This window comes from Quercus robur, chromosome 2, assembly GCF_932294415.1.
Source record: "Quercus robur chromosome 2, dhQueRobu3.1, whole genome shotgun sequence".
Classification (NCBI taxonomy): Eukaryota; Viridiplantae; Streptophyta; class Magnoliopsida; order Fagales; family Fagaceae; genus Quercus; species Quercus robur.
In genome coordinates this window covers 30,435,479-30,456,162 of record NC_065535.1, presented here as the reverse complement: position 1 = coordinate 30,456,162, position 20,684 = coordinate 30,435,479, and the positions used below count along the sequence as shown (strand labels likewise).

The 20,684-nt window shown below is 35.4% G+C and overlaps 1 protein-coding gene across 10 annotated transcripts in view; it reads left to right on the top strand.

Moving 5' to 3' along the window:
* Nucleotides 1–20,684, top strand: part of LOC126713284 (abscisic stress-ripening protein 3-like) — a 28,186-nt gene that overhangs the window by 2,178 nt on the left and 5,324 nt on the right. The window contains exons 1-2 of one of the 10 annotated variants that reach the window (XM_050413002.1): nucleotides 11,026–11,304; nucleotides 20,215–20,252. The exons of 1 other annotated variant lie outside the window; for it this stretch is intronic. In XM_050413002.1, the coding sequence (XP_050268959.1) occupies nucleotides 11,196–11,304; nucleotides 20,215–20,252 (147 nt within the window). In that variant the 5' untranslated portion in view covers nucleotides 11,026–11,195. Of the gene's footprint in view, nucleotides 1–11,025; nucleotides 11,343–11,914; nucleotides 12,355–19,922; nucleotides 20,253–20,684 lie in introns of those variants that run through there. 8 more of the 10 variants (XM_050412994.1, XM_050412996.1, XM_050413004.1 and 5 more) reach the window with 8 other exon arrangements.

Genomic DNA, 20,684 nt, shown 5'->3' with positions numbered 1-20,684 from the left:
TAAATTATTTTACAAAATTTTTTTGACTTTGATCAAATAAATTTCTAAACACTCTGATTATAAATTTTGTTTAAATCTGGCTAAAATAAACTTGAATATAATCATTTTAATGCTATTTTCATAATAGAGAGTAAGTGACAATTGTAACTAGTTTTTATTTTGACTCACAACTAACATCACTTTTTTACCTTTCTTTTTTGCTAATATGTCACTTTTTTTTTTTTTTTACCTACCTTTAACAACTTGCCACTTATATTTTGTGGTGAAATTTTTGTGCAAGTGTTGTGTCAACAGCACTACTCTTAAAATATTTAATTTTATAATAAAGAAAAAATGTTTCAAATTTTTGCTCATTCATTAAAAATAAATAAATAAACCTTCTATCTGGGACTCTAACTTACTTTTTGTTGACAACAAAATGAAGTTGTTTTTCCTGCACTTTTCTTCTTCAGTAGCAAAAAATTACACTATCGTTCCAACCAACTGATTTATATTTATATCTGTGATTTCTTTCTTCATTCTCTCCATCTCTCTTTCTCCAATCTATGTTTTCTTAGCTTTAATCTTTGTTTGATCAAGTAGTTTTCTTAGCTTTTATCTCTATTTTCTCCAATTCTAAGAGAGTGACCATGTGTATGGTTAAAAAAGCGTACGCTTCAAAAGAAAAAATTTATATGAGTTTATTTTTTTTCTTAGTTCACATTTACTCCTAGTCCCACTCCTAGATTTGTTATTATTCTTCTCTATCATATATTTTATTTAATTAATATTACTTATAAATATAATAAGTTACTATGCATTCAATGGTTGTTGTCTTACTAATCTTCAAATTATTAATAAATTTCTTAGACTATTACACGATACAGTTGTATTGTATTCTAAATTGTATATAATATAGAAGTTGTATATACAAAAATAATAATAATAATAATAATCATTTTATTTTATTTTTTATTCACCTCCATGATCAATTCCTAGCTCTACCACTATTGAGCCCCCTAAAAAACAATCTTGGAGCCACCACTGGGCCTAAGACGAAAATCGATTATCTTGTTTTAGATGCAAAATTACTACTGTGGGGCCCGGTCCAAAACAATGGGCTACCTAAACACAGGCCCGTCCGAAAAGCATCATGTCCGAGGAGAAGTCATAGCCAAAACATTATTCAAGCCCAACTATGGTAAAAGAAACCTGTCCGAGGAGTAACATCTCCTCGGACGCTACGAAGTCCAGGCCAAGAGCTCGCCCCTACCACTGCAGCCCATCCTCCAAGCATATAAAAAGAATAAAACCCAAAATATCTCATGGAAAGCAGCTACCGCCACATTAAATGTGTCACAACCACCCTCTTGGCCGCATTAATGAGGAAAAGACCCCTGAACAGTACTGCCTTGGCCACTGCAACTCACAAGGGGATGATAAAGGTGTCTGATAGGACAGGTGTTCAAGTGGGGGCTTAGATGATCAACAAGTGTAAGGTTCAGATAAGAATAATAGAGCTATATAATGTAATAGAATCCCTCAAAGAAAGGGACGGAAAAAACTGTATTCATCACTTATGAAATAAAAGCTTCTGGGGAATATTCATTCTGGTGTTTTTATCACTGCTCCAACCTTCTCCATACCCAAGGCCGACTAGGTTCACTGAAGCTAAGTTCTTTCACCCATCCTCTACAAACATTTATTGTGTGTTGCGCTTTGGGCCAGGGCCTGATCAAAAGGGTTTGGGCCAGAAAAATCGTGCAACTACAACTACAAAAATCGATTATCTTGTTTTTAGAAATTTTATAGACACAAAAAATTAGACAAAACTTTTGGCACTTGTTAACATGGCAGATTGATAGTAGTAAGTAAAAGAGTGGTGTTAGTGGTAGACCTAGATGAGAACAAGTAAAAGTTTGCTAACTCAACTTTTGTTATTATTCTTTTTTTCTTCTTAGAAATGCAAAATTCACAATATTTTTCATAACAAATCTTAGGTTTTAAGTTGCTTCTTGTTTTCAATTTGAAAACACCACTATAATTATTTTTTTTTTGTCATCAATAACAGGCTATAACAACCTACTACTTAGCATTTATTGTTTAAATGTGGTGAAAAATATTGTGAATGTAGTATTTTTCTCTCCTTTTTATTTGTTTTTCATTTGGTAAAAAAAATATTATTTTATTTATTAATTATGAATAACCCTATTGGTCAAAATTTGGGGCATTTTTTTACTTAGGGCCTTAGGCGACCACTTCTATTACTTCTACCATTCAGCCCGCACTACATACAATAACTCTATTTTGATTAAAAACGAACTCCCTACTCTCTAGAAATAAGAAAACAAAAAATTCTAAAAAAAAAAAAAAAAAAAATCCATTTATGACACCGAAATTAACAATATAAAAAATTAATTCCACATTTTATCCTAAATAAATCACATATATATCGAAATTATGATCCTTCCTTTATTAAAATAGTTTACCAAAACTAATCTTACGAACTCCATCTGAGTTGTAATATTCTTTTGGATTCACGTAGAACTTATTGATTTGAGAAGTATAGCAACATGGTGCATGCATAATGTCAAGTTGGCATTTTTGAAGGCGGCAAAATGAACATCAAACAAAGGGTTAGTTTTGGGGGAGAGGGGTATGCTGGCTTGCTTTTGTGGGCATGGGCTTAAGTAATTTAAGCCATGGACTAATCATCATTTGAAAACTTTTTTTTATTTTTTTGGGGGAAAAAGACTATTGGTGTAAATTTCTAGAATTCTTGAAAGAATATTTTCATTTGATTAGACTAGAGTATAATTTTTATATTGTAAAAAAAAAAAAAAAAAAAAAAAAAAAATAATACCAAAATTTATATATATATATATATATATATATATAAACATATTCAGAAAAGGATCCCATCCCATGTTCAGCTCACTTCCACTTGCTCACAGTCATATCTATATTATATTCATTGAGAATATTTCTTCAAGCCCCGTGTGTGCAAGGCAATTCACGGAAGAGAAATCACTGTGAGTGCAAATGATGGTAACTTTTTAACTATTTCAACTGTGGAGCTGTGCACCATGATTTCCGTTCAATTTTTTACCTGATGATGACATCTTTGTCATTATATTAACTGATGTAAATTTAATGATTAGCCAAGTTTTCTTCTTGATGTTGATACATTGAACCTATGGTTTCAAATAAAATTGAAATCTGTTAGATACCTATTGGATCAAAATGGAATCAAACATAAAAAATTACACATCCCCTAGCAAAGAAATTTGAGCTTGGTCTGCTTCTCAATTGTCGTTTCCTACTGTTTTTACTTTACCTAACTCTTATTCTATTCCTTTACCTTGGATCATTTCAATTTTTTCTTAAATAATTGTCCCAACGGTCCAATTTACATGGCACCGTTTCAAGTTTCTGAAAAAATCACAGGCCTTAAAATGTCTCTTCTGACACACCGTCATTGTCTCTCCACTAGTGTTTGCTTATAGGTTCTACAACTTAAATATGTGCTTGAGTTTGTGAAAGGTGTAGAAAATTTTGCAATGGGGAACTGTTCTCTCAAAGGAGTCACTGGGGTCTGTCACAACTCTATCCGGGTTTTGACGGCTTCCGGAGCTGTATTAGATTTCAAAGGCCGGATTAAAGCTTGGGATATCCTCAATGATCACCCGGGGTATGGCATTTTCCAGCAGGGTCAAGCTCAATCACCATTGCAAGACCTTGAGTGCTTAATTAGTGGCAGATTGTATTAGCTACTTCCACTAAGCAAGGAGCATAAGCTTTGCAAAAATGGGGTCACTGAACAAGTGCAAAACATTGGGATCATTGAGTGTAAAGAAACAGAGAAACTAAATAGAATTGGGAGTATTTCATTGATTGAAAATGAATTACAATGAAATGAATTGAATGAATAAACATCTACACATTACTCTGTTTATATACACAGAAAAATAACTAACTCAACTATTGGCGCCAAAATCAGTTATTTGAACTTTCTGGTGGCTGTACACGTGGCAAGCCTAAGTAACTAACTCCTAGATTTGTGGAACTAACTTCTTCAATGATCCTGGATGAAGAACTCATGATGTGGCATGGACTCAACCATTTCCAAGATTGCTGAGTTGATCTTGTCCTTTGATGCTAGCTTGGTAGTCTGATCAGTGCACACCTCATCAGCAAATGCTGCATTGACTGCTGCTCTTGTGGCTGAGCTAGTGCTTCCTTCATCAGTCCCAGCTGCACCACTAGCTAGCTGTGTGGCTTGAGATATGCAACACTTCTTTACATTCTTAATACTCCCCCTCAAGAGTACAGCTCTTGCCTTTTGATCTTCCATACCAGTATGAGGATATTCCACATGAGAAGCAAAAATATTTATGACACTTAGTCTTCTAATTAGCCTTAAAAAACTCTCCACTCCCAAGGCCTTGGTAAACACATCTGCGAACTGATTCTTAGTCGAAACATGAAAGGTTTTGAGTGCACCCTCAAGGATCTTATTCCTTACAATATGGCAGTCAGCTTCTATGTGTTTTGACCTCTCATGGAACACTGGATTAGCTGCTATATGGATTGCTGCCTGGTTGTCACAGTACATCAGCACAGGTTGATCATGCTTGACATGTAAATCTTGTAGCAGATGCAAAATCCAAGTCAATTCACAGGTGGTGTTAGCCATAGCTCTATATTCAGCTTCTGCACTAGACCTAGACACTATGCTTTGCTTCTTAGATCTCCAAGACACTAAGGCATCACCAAGGAACACACAATAGCCTGTTAGAGACTTTCTTGTGTCAGGACACCCTGCCCAATCAGCATCACAGTATGCTTTTAGGTGTAGATCAGATTTAGTGGGAAAGAAAACACCTTGACCAGGTGTTCCTTTTATGTATTGAAGTATTCTAGAAGCTGCTTTCATGTGTGGTGCTCTAGGCTGTGCTAAGAACTGGCTAAGTCTATGAACTGCATATGTGATATCTGGTCTGCTCAAGGTCAAGTACATAAGCTTCCCAATAAGCCTTCTATACTGTCCTGGATTAGTAAGTAAGTCTCCACTGCCTTTAGACAACTTCAGTTGCTGTTCCATTGGGGTTTGGACTGGTTTACACCCTGTCATACCAGTTTCTTCAAGCACTTCCAAGGCATACTTCCTCTGTGTTAAGCTGATCCCACTCTTGTTCCTTGCAATCTCTAAACCCAAGAAATACTTGAGTGATCCCAAGTCCTTAATACCAAACTTTTGATCAAGAATGGACTTGAGAGAGACAACACAGGCATGATCATTGCCAGTGATCACCATATCATCAACATAGACCAATAGAGCAGTGAACAAGGACCCTTTGATGTGCACAAATAGGGAATGATCAGCCTGAGATTGAACAAAACCAAGCTCCTTTATTGTTGTTGATAGCTTAGTGTACCATTGCCTTGAAGCTTGTCTCAACCCATAAAGAGATTTAACTAATTTGCACACCCTAGGAGCAGTGGAAGAATCTGAAACACACTCCCCCTTACTGTGAAAACCAGGTGGCAATGTCATATAAACCTCTTCATCCAAATCTCCATGCAAAAAAGCATTGTTGATGTCCAATTGGTGCAAAGGCCATTGCTTGGCAGCAGCAAGAGCAATCAAGACCCTTATTGAAACTGTTTTAGCAACAGGAGAGAAGGTTTCAAGAAAATCAAGACCTTCCCTTTGAGTATACCCCTTTGCAACCAGCCTAGCTTTAAACCTTTCAACACTACCATCCGGGTTAAGCTTGACTTTATAAACCCATTTGCAGCCAATGGGGAGCTTCCCAGGAGGCAATGTAGTCACATTCCAAGTATGATTCTGTTCAAGGGCCTGGATTTCTTTGTCCATGGCAGCCCTCCAAAGTGGATCTTGAACAGCTTGGGAAAAGTTTGTAGGCTCTTTAGGACTAGAAGTAACTGCCAGCAGATAAGAATGGTAGCATGGCTCCAAATGAGAATATGTAAGACATTGATCAAGAGCATAAGGAGCACCAGGTGCAATGGCAGTACAAGCATAGTCCTGCAAATAAGCAGGAGGTCTGATATCCCTAGTAGACTTCCTTAGAGGCACTGGAGGCACTGAAGCAACTGGTGGTGATGAAGAAAGGACTGCATCAGAATGACACATCTGTATAGGACTAGAAGAAGAGATAGGATTAGAAGACAAGACAATTGGAATATGCTGATGAGAAGAAGAAGGTGGATCAGTAAAATCCATGGAAGATGGTTCAGAAATGCTGACAGGAGTAACAAAATCAGCAACACCAGCTGAACAAGAAGCTTCCACAGCAGATGATAGGAAAGGATCTGCATGATGAGATGAAATAGAAGCAAAAGGGAAAGAATTTTCATGGAAAACCACATCTCTAGAAAGAAACACCTTGTTAGTAGACAAATCAAGAACCTTATACCCTTTAACCCCAAAAGGATATCCCAAGAAGACACACCTAACAGCTCTAGGGGCAAATTTAGACCTATGAGTTGAAAGAGTGGAAGCAAAACATAAGCAACCAAACACTTTAAGATGTGCATAGCTAGGTGGATGACCAAATAAAACTTCATAAGGAATCTGATTTGACAAAACAGATGAAGGGATTCTGTTGATTAAGTATACAGCAGCTAGTATAGCATGACCCCACAAATGCAAAGGTAAATGGGATTGAAACATGAGAGCTCTTGCCACATTTAAGATGTGTTGGTGCTTCCTCTCAACAATAGCATTTTGTTGAGGGGTTTCAACACAACTCAAATGATGCAAGATGCCCTTTTTTGCAAAAAAATCTTTCATGATGAATTCAGTCCCATTGTCAGACCTTAAAGTTTTAATTTTCTTACAAAATTGGGTCTCCACCATAGTGCAAAATTGTTCTAAAACAGATTGTGTTTGAGACTTATGTTTTAACAGATAAACCCAAGTGGTTCTAGAATAGTCATCAACAATGGTTAAAAAGTACTTGCAATGATCAATGGTAGAAACCGAGAAGGGTCCCCACAAATCACAATGAATCAACTCAAAACAAGATTTAGACAAATGAGAGCTTTTATTAAAAGGTAAACGTTTTTGTTTTGCAAGGGGGCAAATGTTACAATCAAGGGTCTCAGCAGAAATGAAACTAGGTACATCACTTGATTTTATTGAAGCCAATTTGGCATTTGACAGGTGGCCCAATCTGGAGTGCCAGATGTGAACCTGAGGACTATGGACAGAAGCAGCAACAGATGGTGAAGAAGTGTAGCTCTTGTCCAGCAAGTAAAGTCCATTGCTTTCTCTACCCAGACCAAGTGTGCTCCAATGAGCAAGGTCCTGGATAAAGCAAGAATGTCCAAGGAAAATAAGGCAACAAGCAGTGGACTTAACTAATTGACTGACAGAGATGAGATTGAAACTAAAAGATGGGACACAAAGAACATTGTGAAGTATAAGGTGTTCTGATATCTTCACAATGCCAACATGAGTAACAGAAGCAACTTCACCATTAGGTAAATTGACAAAGGTGTTTAGGGTAGCAGTGATAGTGGTGAAATATGCAATAGAATGGACCATATGATCTATAGCCCCTGTGTCTATGACCCAATCAGTGGCACAAAAGACTTCCCTATCAACTACTTTAGCAGAAAAAATTGAATGCTTCAAGGAAGGAGAAAAATGAAGCAAAGGATTGATACCTGACATGGTGTCAACAAAGGTAGATTGAGCATAGTCTGAAGATGTCATAGATGTGGAAGGCATACCAGTTGCAGCAGGTGAACCAGTAGCTCCAGAAAGCATGCTAGAGACAGCAGCACTTGTACTAACACTTGCAACATGGTGATTAGCACCTTGATCAGTCCCAGAATTGAATAGAGCAAGTAATTGTTCACACTGTGCCTTAGAAATAGGACACTAAACAGATGCATTAGAAGAAACCTCAACAGCTTGACCTTGAGGATATGAAACTTGGTTAGCATTGGAATTAGGCTTCCCTTTGTGCTTGTAACCTGGTGGATACCCGTGGAGCTTGTAACACTTGTCCATAGTATGTCCAAGCATGTTACAATGGGTACACAAAGGTCTTTCCTTCTTGAAGCCACCTTTATTTCCTGAATATCCCCTGGTATTGGCATACATTGCCACTGAATCAGGCTTAGGTGTGAAGGTAGAGCCATGGCCAATGCCTTTGTGAGATTCTTCTTGGAGAACCAGAGCATATACCTTGCTCATTGAAGGAAATGGTTCAAGCATGAGAATGTGACTCCTTACTGTCTCGAAACTCTCACTGAGTCCCATCAAGAACCTCATCACATAGGATTTCTCATGTGCAATGCTCAGAGTTTTCATTGCTCCACAAGAACAGGCTGGTAAAGGTTCATAATGAATCAATTGATCCCAAAGCTTCTTGAATTTAGAATAGTACTCAGTCACTGATAATTGCCCCTGAGTTATCTGTGAAATCTCTTGCTGAAGATTATAAACCTTTGGTCCATTTCCTTGTGAAAACACACGCTGTAACTCCAGCCACATCTCCCTTGCAGTCTCACAGTACATGATGCCACTTGAAACATCATCATGCATAGAGTTGATCAACCAAGAAAGCACCATTGTGTTACAACTTTCCCAATCTTCATACAGAGGAGAATCATCTTCAGGCTTTACAATCTTGCCATTCACGAATCCTATCTTTTTCTTGGCAGTCAATGCTAGAACCATAGCCCTAGACCAAGATTGATAGTTCCTCATCCCCAAGAGTGGTTGAGTGACTAAGATATTTCCAGGATTCTCACTTGCACTAAGAAAGAAACGATTGGGAGAATTGATTTCTGTGTTAGACTGAGGAGCTTGGTGTGTGGATTGATTGTGCGTAGGATCAGAATCACTTCCTTCAGCAGAAGCCATTGATGATTTTCACGAAGCTTGAATGAAACTTCTAATGAAATTGGAAATGGAAGCGAGAGACAAGATTCAATATCAACAGAGATGAATTAAGATCTTGCAAATCAGAATTCAAGGAAACTCTTGAAGTAATCTCTGTTTGGCAAGCAAGAAAAGTTTGTAACAAGAAGCGAAGCTAGCACATGCTAGAGCTCTGATACCATGTAAAGAAACAGAGAAACTAAATAGAATTGGGAGAATTTCATTGATTGAAAATGAATTACAATGAAATGAATTGAATGAATAAACATCTACACATTACTCTGTTTATATACACAGAAAAATAACTAACTCAACTATTGGTGCCAAAATCAGTTATTTGAACTTTCTGGTGGCTGTACACGTGGCAAGCCTAAGTAACTAACTCCTAGATTTGTGGAACTAACTTCTTCAATGATCCTGGATGAAGAACTCATGATGTGGCATGGACTCAACCATTTCCAAGATTGCTGAGTTGATCTTGTCCTTTGATGCTAGCTTGGTAGTCTGATCAGTGCACACCTTATCAGCAAATGCTGCATTGACTGCTGCTCTTGTGGCTGAGCTAGTGCTTCCTTCATCAGTCCCAGCTGCACCACTAGCTAGCTGTGTGGCTTGAGATATGCAACACTTCTTTGCATTCTTAATATTGAGCAATTGGAGGCTGAGTGGATGAGTGTGGTTGAGCCAGCTAAGATGTCATCATAGGCTGAGTGTGGTTGAGCCAGCTCCTGAAGTCCTGCCAGCGGTTGGAGATGGAGTTTGGAGAGTGAAGTTGGTGATTGACACAAAACAATTGGAGGAAATCTTGTCAGAACAAGTGAATACTGAGGCATTGATTGAGAAAATGAGAATGGTTGCAAGCTCTGCTAGCCTAACACCAAAGAGAACAGAGAGTGCTTGGGAATGAGTTGGAAGCCAACCCTCCTGAACGTTTTCAAGTTTAATTTCCACTTGATAATGGCAAATAAAAGCCAAGTTTCATGCCTATGCTTAACTTTATTTTCTTTTCTCTTAGAGTACCTCTAATTCTCTCATGAGTTTGTTCTACTATCCCAAGAGCAAACCAATCTTGTCTTGTACAATTAATGAGGGAAGTGGGAAAGATGTTAAGTTGCTTGGTTAGGAAACTAAGAAACATACTCAAGTTCAACGGTGATGGTAGTGCAGTGGCTAATGACTCAACTCCAGCGATCGGTGTCAACAATCTGGTGGCAGGAGACACCTCATCGGCGACCAGTGACCAAAATCGCGACCCCGCAACTAGTGTCGAAGGTCCAATAATTGAAGATGTCATTTTGTCAATCGATGTTGGCAGTCCAGTCACCTAAGATACTGCTCCAACAGTGATTGTTAGTAGTCCGATCATCAAAGCTATTACTCTGACTGCCAGTTCTAGTGGTCTAGTCACCGAACCTTTGGTACCAACGACTTTGGTGTTGAGCCATCGCTTTGATGATTTACTTGAAAATTTTTACTTGTCATACTTAACACCTGAAAATATTTTACTAACAATGTTTTATACATAAAAAAATTTTACATATAAACATATTTTACTTCAAAACAAACATAAGGTAAATATACAAATTGAATTTCAATTGAATACCTGTTACAAAAGCCTAGATTATGCTATTTAATTCTAAGTGCAAAGTCATGTGGCTTAAGCTAAACTACCTTACAACTATAAGTTTGGTAATTCTTTAATTAAATAGTCTTAGCCAAATTGAAATTTTTATATAAATAAAAATGAAATTTTTTTTTTAAGTATCTCAAACGTATGATTTGCTTGTAAGATCTTTAAAGTTGTCGGGACAAAAAAATGTAAACAAGAACTACAATGCCAGAAATCAATGAGAAAGGTTATCAATTGCTCTGTGATGTGGATTAAGGGTTTGGGTTAGGGTGATTATATATAGTGGTCAAATGACTAAGCCCTCCCCAGGCCGTGAATTTTGTGATCAAAGGTCAAGACTTAAGGAGTAAGTTATATTTATAATCTATAATATATTGGCCTGAATTTTTGTCATCATAGGTCAAGACTTAGAGATTAAGTTTTATATATATACACACACGTTACACGCTTATAGATACATACACACACGTTACACGTTACACGTTACACGTTCATGTCCTGGGGGAGGGCTTAGTCATTTGACCATGATCACCACTATATATAATCACCCTAACCCAAACCCTTAATCCACATCACACAGAGCAATTAATAACCTTTCTCATTGATTTCTGGCATTGTAGTTCTTGTGCTTTCTCAAGTCACATATAATACTTTACCACCACAATGGCTTACCACCACCACCATGACCGCCATCACCACCTCAATAAAGATGAAGAAAAACCTGTTGATCATAAGAAGGAAGAGAAGCACCACAAGCATCGCGAGCACCTAGGTCAGCTTGGTGCTGTTACTGCTGGAGCTTATGCCTTGGTAATCTTCCTTGTCTAGACTCTAGTAGCCATTTTTCTTTTTAATTCCTTCAGTTTTTTTATATAATTGCCTGTTTACGTTTTAAAAATTGCTATTTTCATTGTATTGAAGTTTTTCTATTATTGTTACAGATAATGTTTTTGATCTCGAGTAGCATGAACCAATATCTTTAATTAATCGAAAACGCTATAGAAAATAATGTTTTTTTGGGGATCAATGAGAGATTTCATTGAAAACAAAGCACTATACAATAGCATATATGATCCTACACATAATACATATACACTGGAGAAAACAAACAAAACTTGCTGCGAAGACAAACAAACAAACCTTTTACAAATTAAAAGCAGCAAAGCTAGTATATACTTAGCACTTCATTAGTTATTTAGTCATGTGTTGTGTTAGCTCTATCAGGAGTTTCTGTGCGCATGCATGCATATTCGGGAGTTCTTGATGGAAATAAAATCTATCTATGTTGAATCCAATTGACCTTAAAATTTATTTGTGTATAGTTGTTTTAGCCCTTTTCAAATTCATACTAGAACTCTAATTTGTTTCAATTATTGTTTCAGCATGAAAAGCATAAGGCAAAGAAAGATCCAGAGCATGCCCACAAGCACAAGATAAAGGAGGAGATTGCAGCTGCAGTTGCAGTAGGAGCCGGTGGGTATGCGTTCCATGAGCATCATAAGAAGAAAGAAGCAAAGAAAGAAAAGAAGGCTCATGGAAAGAAGCACCACCATCTCTTTTAAGAGTCTATAAAATATTTATATACGTTTTGTTTTGTTCAGAATATTTGAGACATGTTAATAAGCGACTACCCCAAATAATATTGTTAGGAATGAATAATGAGTTTATGAATCTCTTCTAGATGGGGTATATTCTTTTCAAAGTAGATTTTATCTAGTACTCTTGCTATGTGAAATTTTACAGTGTCAATGTTCAGAATATAATATTGTAATCTGAGAACTTTTCCTTATTTATTTTTTTATAATTGAAAGATCTTTCTATATTTGAGTTTCTTTTCTCTATGATCTTCTATGAAGTTTCTGAAGCCCTACCTTTTCGCTTAAATTTTGCATAATGAATTCTAAGGCCCGCACCTAACCTTTAAGTAAAGGAAAGTTCCTGCGGGTTGCTTTCAAAAAAAAAAACTTTTATGGGTGAATTTATTGCATACATAACAAGGATCAACATTAAGTCTATATATCTTTGCACTAATAACGGATGAGCTCAATACATTAATCTAAGAGTAAGTCCCTTAATATATGCCTTTTGTAGATGATATAGTTGTGGTGAATGGAATTAGAAGTGGAATTAATGCCAAATTTATTAGAAATTTGGCAAGAGAATGTAGAATCTAAAAACTTTCGATTCAATATGACTAAAATAGAATATATAGAACGTAAGTTTAGTAAAAGTAGAAACAAAAATGAAAGACAGTAATACTTAACGGTCAAGTGATACTAAAGAATGATAGTTTTTTATTTCTTAGATCAATATTTCATAAAGGTGAAGAAATTGAAAAGTGTGTGAATCATAAGATATGAGCAAGGTGGATGAAGTGGAGAAGTGCATCCACTAGAGGAAGAGTGAAATGATCAAAGTTAAGGGAACAAAAAAGGTAGAGTAAACCAAAAAATCACTTTGGTAGAAGTAATAAGAAAAGACACATTAATTGAGAAAAGTAATAAATAAGTATAACTTTAGATATAATAGAATGGAGGAAAAAAAAATACATGTGATAAACCCTAACTAATTAATCTTAAGGATTCATAGCACATTCCAAAATTTTGGGACTCAAGTTTTGTTATTATTGTTGCTGCATTGATCAAAATGCTTGAAACGACAACATCTCATTCTAATTTAGATGTTCATTTTGGCTAAAATTAATAAAGGTTTCAAGCAAAAACTGTCCTTAGAAAGGTTAGTAAATATTTCTGACATACAATGACTCTTTTGATTAAAAACGAACTCCCTACTGATCACTAGAAATAAGAAAATAAAATTCTAAAATATTAAAAAATCCAATTATGACACCGAAATTAACGATATCAAAAATTTATTCCACATTTTATCCTAAATAAATCACATATAGATCGAAATTATGATCTTTCATTTCTTAAAATAGTTTACTAAAACTAATCTTACGAACTCCATCTCTGAGTTGTAACATTCTTTTGGATTTATGTAGAACTTATTTGATTTGAAAAGTATGGCAACATGATGCATGCATAATGTCAATTTGGCATTTTTTATATCTATATGAAGAAATCATGAGCAAGGATAGAGCTAGAAATTTAGTTGAGGAAGGGCAATACTGAAAGAAAACAACTATAGAACACGAATAATTTTTACAAAAAGAAAATTGTAAGGTAATATTAAATAATAATAAAAATGACAATACACTTCCTGCCGGAAAAAAATGACAATAAATTTGTAATAATTCCTTTCTAATCTTGAGCACAATAAAAGCTAGGAGAAACTAATACAGGATAGTGAGCCAAAATGGACATTTGTCCCTTTTGCCAAAACTTTCCAGTTAAATGCTTATGTTTTAAACTCGATTTTCTAAAAATCGAGTTTCAATGAAAAACTCGATTTTTAGAAAATCGAGTTATGTGAAATCAAACTTAAAAAAAAAAATAAAAATAAAAATAAAAATACATGGAAACTCTAGTTTTTCTCACATTATTCGATTTTCATCAAATCAAGTTTTTCATTAAAACTCGATTTTCTAAAATTTGAGTTTCAAAACAGAGGCATTTTACTATATAGTTTCAGAATAGGGGGTATTTTGTTACATCTTTTGGGCGAAAAGGACAAATGTCCATTTTGGCCCAGGATAGTGTCTCGTAAAGATTGATAGCCATTACCATTTTTTGTGCATAATACTAAAGTTCTGTTGTAAAATAAAGGATTTAGTAGGTTATAAATCTATATTTTAACGAGAAAATAAAGGTTTTATTTTGTTCATATATACAATATATTAACGAAACATATATAAGTAAAGATATATATTTGTTTAATTATTTACCCTCATTCTTTATAGATTAGTTTAATTTAAAAGTTTTAGATCTATAAATAATATGACTATTTTAAATAAATAAATATTGTGTGATCCAATCAGCTTTGGTAGGGTGCTGTCCTATCCTATGTTGTTTCTTCCATAAAATTTTATATATTCAATCCAACTAAAAATATTTCAAACAAATTATTTGACTATATATAAGAGAAGAATAAAAGAAAAGTTCTTGCTAATTATTTCATAGAAACGTTCTTGCTAATTATTAGTAAATTAAGAAAAGTGAACATAGAAGTATTAACGATATATGCAATGGCAAAGCCATAAAATTTTCTCAAGGGGGGCTCAAGCCAAATATATGATTGTATTCGCTAGCTTTAACTCTTTCAATATAAATGTGAATGACTTTATTTTTGAAAAAATAAAAATAAAAATAAAAATTTTTTGCTAAAGAGATTTACTTATATATTTTTATAAAATTATGCTTTAAATGCTCCTAAAATTAACAACTTATCTATGACAAAAAAGTGAATATTAAAAAGATAATAAATGAGACAACAATAAATTAAAGAACATTTACACTTTTTAAAAAATAAAAATAAAAGGGGACCATTACTTAAAATTTATTCAAAATTTTAAATTTTTAACATTAAAATAGAGGGTGAGGGGCATTTTAGAAAAATCCAAGGGCGGCCCGGGCCTCCTACCTCCGCCACTAATATATGATAAAAGATTAATAAAAAATTTCAAACTTCCTTGTTTCTTTTTTTATTATATTTTTTAAAATATAATACTTTCTCTTCCTTTCATTCTTCTCGAATTTTAAAGCTGTAAAAGCTAAATTACCAACAAGACTAGGAATATGTTTTTCTCACAAAAGCCAAATTACCAGAAAGACTAAGAATATGAGAAAAGTCGAAAACAAAATAATTATAAATTACTTGGATAGTTGAATATTATTTAGGAAGTTGACATATAGATGTATAGAAAGTTGGTATGGATGTGTGTATACGAGAAAACTGCTAAACAAGAATATTTATTAAAATATTATATAGGAAGTTGACATATGGATATGTAATTACGCTCTCTCCTAAGGGTTTGAGAGGTAGATGTCTCAAGTTGAATCCCGCAATGGGGAGTGATTGGAAAATAAATTCATGCGCTCGACTCATACTCACCAACGTCCTCAATAGGGTTGGGCACACAATTATGGCTCATCTAGATTCCTTGCTTCCATATCCTCAGGCCTAATGGGCAGTGTGGGCTCAACGGGAGAGGAGTATGCCTCGGCCAAGTGGACCTAGATTAAGTCTAGAAACCATATAAATAGCGTCCTTCATGGAATGACTGATCTTACTACCAGAGTATGGGTTCGAAGTTTAGGTACAATTTGGGAAGATATTAGGCACCCAAGACCTCCTGACCCAGTCAACTTCCACTTATTGTGTCTTACATCTTAATCTTGTTTAAGGCATATTCAATACTGCCATTCTAGACTCACACACACACTAACATACATCTAGCAAACAAACATGGCATTTTATCCCAAACCCTAACATACATCTATCACGCATCTCATATTATATCTTAGCATACATCTATCACACATAGCATTATATTACATCCAAGGCAGAAACATGTAAATATCAAATCAAGGTAGAAAAATAGGCATGGCAAGATCAAAACAACATGTTCACATATTCATAGCAAACCTAGATTGCATATCTAACGTCATATCCATCATATCCACAACTAGATGCAAGTACATGTGAATGCATAACTTACCTCACTCCACCACAGTACCTATGCATCAATGCATGGTCATATGAATGTGTATTCATGACAAAACAAATAAAAACAATAAAGGAACCCTAATCCAACATGTGAAGAACAAACCAACAAACAAATAGAGAAACAGAATATAATATAGATGGGGTATATTCTCTTCAAAGTAGGTTTTATCTAGTACTCTTGCTATGTGAAATATTACAGTGTCAATGTTCATAAGATAATATCGTAATCTGAGAACTTTTCCTTATTTATTTATTTATTTATTTATTTATTTATTTATTTATTTATTTATTTTATAAATGAAAGATCTTTCTATATTTGAGTTTCTTTTCTCTATAATCTTCTATGAAGTTTTTGTAGTCCTCCCTTTTCGCATAAATTTTGCATGATGAATTCTAACACCAGCACCTAACCATTAAGTAAAGGACATAACAAGGTTCACGTGGGTTGCTTTCAAAAAAAAAAAAAAAACTCCTATGGGTGAATCTATTACATACATAACAAGGATCAACACTAAGTCCATATCTTTTTGCACTGATAACAGATGAGCTCATTACATCAATCTAAGAGTAAGTCCTTTAATGTATGCCTTTTGAAGATGATATAGTTTTGGTGGATGAAATTAATGCCAAATTAGAAATTTGGCAAGATGCTATAGAATCTAAAAAACTTTCGATTAAGTATGACTAAAATAGAATACATAGAATGTAGGTTTAGTAAAATTAAAAACAAAAATGAAAGGGCAGTAATACTTAATGGTCAAGAGATACTAAAGAATGATAGTTTTCTATTTCTTAGATTAATATTTCATAAAGGTGAAGAAATTGAAAAGTGTGTGAATTATAGGATATGAGCAAGGTGGATGAAGTGGAGAAGTGCATCCACTAGAGGAAGAGTGAAATGATCAAAGTTAAGGGAACAAAAAAGGTAGAGTAAACCAAAAAATCACTTTGGTAGAAGTAATAAGAAAAGACACATTAATTGAGAAAAGTAATAAATAAGTATAACTTTAGATATAATAGAATGGAGGAAAAAAAAATACATGTGATAAACCCTAACTAATTAATCTTAAGGATTCATAGCACATTCCAAAATTTTGGGACTAAAAACTGTGATTTAAAAACTGTTGTGAAAACACGTGTGTGTACCCAAAATATAAGACTATTGGGCTAGACTTCTATTTGGGCTCACAATCTATTTGTTTTGTGGGCTTTTGGGTTTCCTACTGTGGGTAGTCCAATGCTCGGCAGACCCAAATATACTTCTATTTCCTCACACCTTTCACTCTTCCTCATAGAATCACTCTTTTGCTTTCTCTGAGTGTTTACTCTCTTTTCCTAGTGCTCTTCCCTGAATTGCCAACCCCCTTTCCTCATTCTCTCTTCCTATTTATAGGCAAGGATGAGTGGAGGAGTTATGATTACTTCTCCTTCTTAACGCGAATGGTGGTCCAATTCCATCGTCTCAAGGTGGACGTTTCGTTAGGAATGTGGGAGTGGCATTGGAACTGATTCCCACTTCCGCCGTTTGTTCGGTAGTGACGTTGTCAAATGCACGGTCGGGTAGCTGGGCATAAGGCGCCTTCAGGCAATAACTCTCCCGTCTAGGTCACGAATGAAGGGGGGGGGGGGGGGGGGGCTTGCTTGGGGTGTTCGATATGGTCTCATTTCAGGTTCCCGAATCCAAATTGGGCTCAAAGGCATCTGGGCCGAGGTTTAAGGTCCAAGTGTGAGGATGGGTGTATGACGTGCTGTAGGCCTTGGGCTTGGGGAGGACGGGTTCAAGGGCCCAATCCCTATTTTGGGGGCCTAATTCCCGTACAACGTGTTTACAATATTCATAAAGTAAAAAATGTGTTTGGTTCAATTTTTCAAATAACATGTTTTAGTATGTGAAAAAACATAAATATAATTTTGCAACTTAAATATGTGCTTGATTTTGTGAAAGGTGTAGAAAATTTTGCAATGGGGAATTGTTCTCTCAAAGGGGTCACTAGGGTTTGTCACAACTCTATTCGGGTTCTAACGGATTCCGAGGCTGTACTAGATTTCAAAGGCCTGATTAAAGCTCGGGACATCCTCGATGATCATCCAAGGTATGGCATTTTTCGGTAGGGTCAAGCTTCATCACCATTGCAAGACCTTGAGTGCTTAATTAGTGGCAGATTGTATTATCTACTTCCACTAAGCAACGAGCATAAGCTTTGCAAAAATGACACTAAGCAAGTGAAAAACATAGGGATTGAGCAATTGGAATTTGGAGGCTGAGTGGATGAGTGTGGTTGAGCCAACTAAGATGTCATCATATGCTGCATTAGATTCTGTTGATAACTTAGCAAATGGTTCAGCTCTTGAAGTCCTGCAAACTGTTGGAGATGGAGTTTGGAGAGTGAAGTTGGTGATTGACACAAAACAATTGGAGGAAATCTTGTCAAAACAAGTGAATACTGAGGCATTGATTGAGAAAATGAGAATGGTTGCAAGCTCTGCTAGCATAACACCAAAGAGAACAGAGAGTGCTTGGGGAATGAGTTGGAAGCCAACCCTCCTGAACCTTTTCAAGTTGCCACTTGATAATGGCAAACAAAAGCCAAGTTTCATGCCTATGCTTAACTTTATTTTCCTTGGTCTTAGAGTACCTCTAATTATCTCATGAGTTTGTTCTACTGTCCCAAGAGCAAACCAATCTTGTCTTGTACAATTAATGAGGGAAATGGGAAAGATGTTAAGTTGCTTGGTTAGGAAACTAAGAGACAAACTCAAGCTCACCAATGATGGCAGTGTAGTGGCTAATGACTCATCTCCGGTGATTGGTGTCAGCAATCTAGTGGCAGGAGACGCCTTACTAACGATCGATGCTGGCAGTTCGATGGTCGGAGACACCTCACCAACGACCAGTGACCAAAAACACAACCCCGCAACTAGTGTTGGAGGTCCGATAATTGAAGATTTCATTTTGTCAATCGATGTTAACAGTCTAGTCACCTGAGATACTGCTCCGACAGTGATTGTCAGTTTTCTAGTCGTTGAAGCTATTGCTTTGATTGCCAGTTCTGGTGTTCTAGTCACTGAACCTTTGGTACCAATGGCTTTGGTGTTGAGCCATCACTTTGATGATTTACTTGAAAATTTTTATTTGTCATACTTAACACCAGAAAATATTTTACTAACAATTTTTATACATAAAAATTTTTACATATAAAATAGTTTACATTTAAAAATATTTTATTTCAAAACAAATAGAAGGTAAATATACAAATTGAATTTCAATTGAATACCTTTTACAAAAGCCTAGATTATGCTATTTTATTCTAAGTGCAAAGTCATGTGTCTTGCTAAACTACCTTACAACTATAACTTTGGTAATTCTTTAACTAAATATTCTTAGCCAAATTGAAATTTTTATATAAATAAATAAATAAATAATGGTTTTTTTTTTTTAACTAACTCAAACGTATGATTTGCTTGTAAGATCTTTAAAGTTGTCGGGACAAAAAATGTAAACAAGAACTACAATGCCAGAAATCAATGAGAAAGGTCATTAATTGCTCTGTGATGTGGATTAAGGGTTTCTCCCCAGGCCATGAATTTTGTCATCAAAGGTCAAGACTTAAGGAGTAAGTTATATCTATAATCTATAATATATTGGCCAGTATTTTTGTCATCATAGGTCATGACTTAGAGATTAAATTTTATATATATACACACACATTACACACGCTTATAGATTATAGATATAACTTACTCCTTAATAAGTCTTGACCTTTGATGACAAAATTCATGGCCTGGGGGAGGGCTTAGTCATTTGACCATGATCACCACTATATATAATCACCCTAACCCAAACCCTTAATCCACATCACAGAGCAATTAATAACCTTTCTCATTGATTTCTGGCATTGTAGTTCTTGTGCTTTCTCAAGTCACATATAATGCTTTACCACCACGATGGCTTACCACCACCACCATGACCGCCATCACCACCACAATAAAGATGAGGAAAAACCTGTTGATTATAAGAAGGAAGAGAAGCACCACAAGCATCGCGAGCACCTAGGTCAGCTTGGTGCTGTTGCTGCTGGAGCTTATGCCTTGGTAATCTTCCTCGTCTAGTAGCCATTTTTCCTTTTAATTCCTTCAGATTTTTTATATAATTGCCTGTTTACGTTTAAAAATTTGCTATTTTCATTGTATTGAAGTTTTTCTATTATTGTTACAGATACTATTTTTTATCTCGAATAGCGTGAACCAATATCTTTAATTAATCGAAAACGCTATAGAAAAGAATGTTTTTTGGGGGATCAATGAGAGATTTCATTGAAAACAAAGCACTATACAATAGCATATATGATCCTACACATAATACATATACACTGGAGAAAACAAACAAAACTTGCTGCGAAGACAAACAAACAAACCTTTTACAAATTAGAAGGAGCAAAGCTAGTATATACATAGCACTTCATTAGTTATTTAGTCATGTGTTGTGTTGGCTCTATCAGGAGTTTCTGTGCGCATGCATGCATA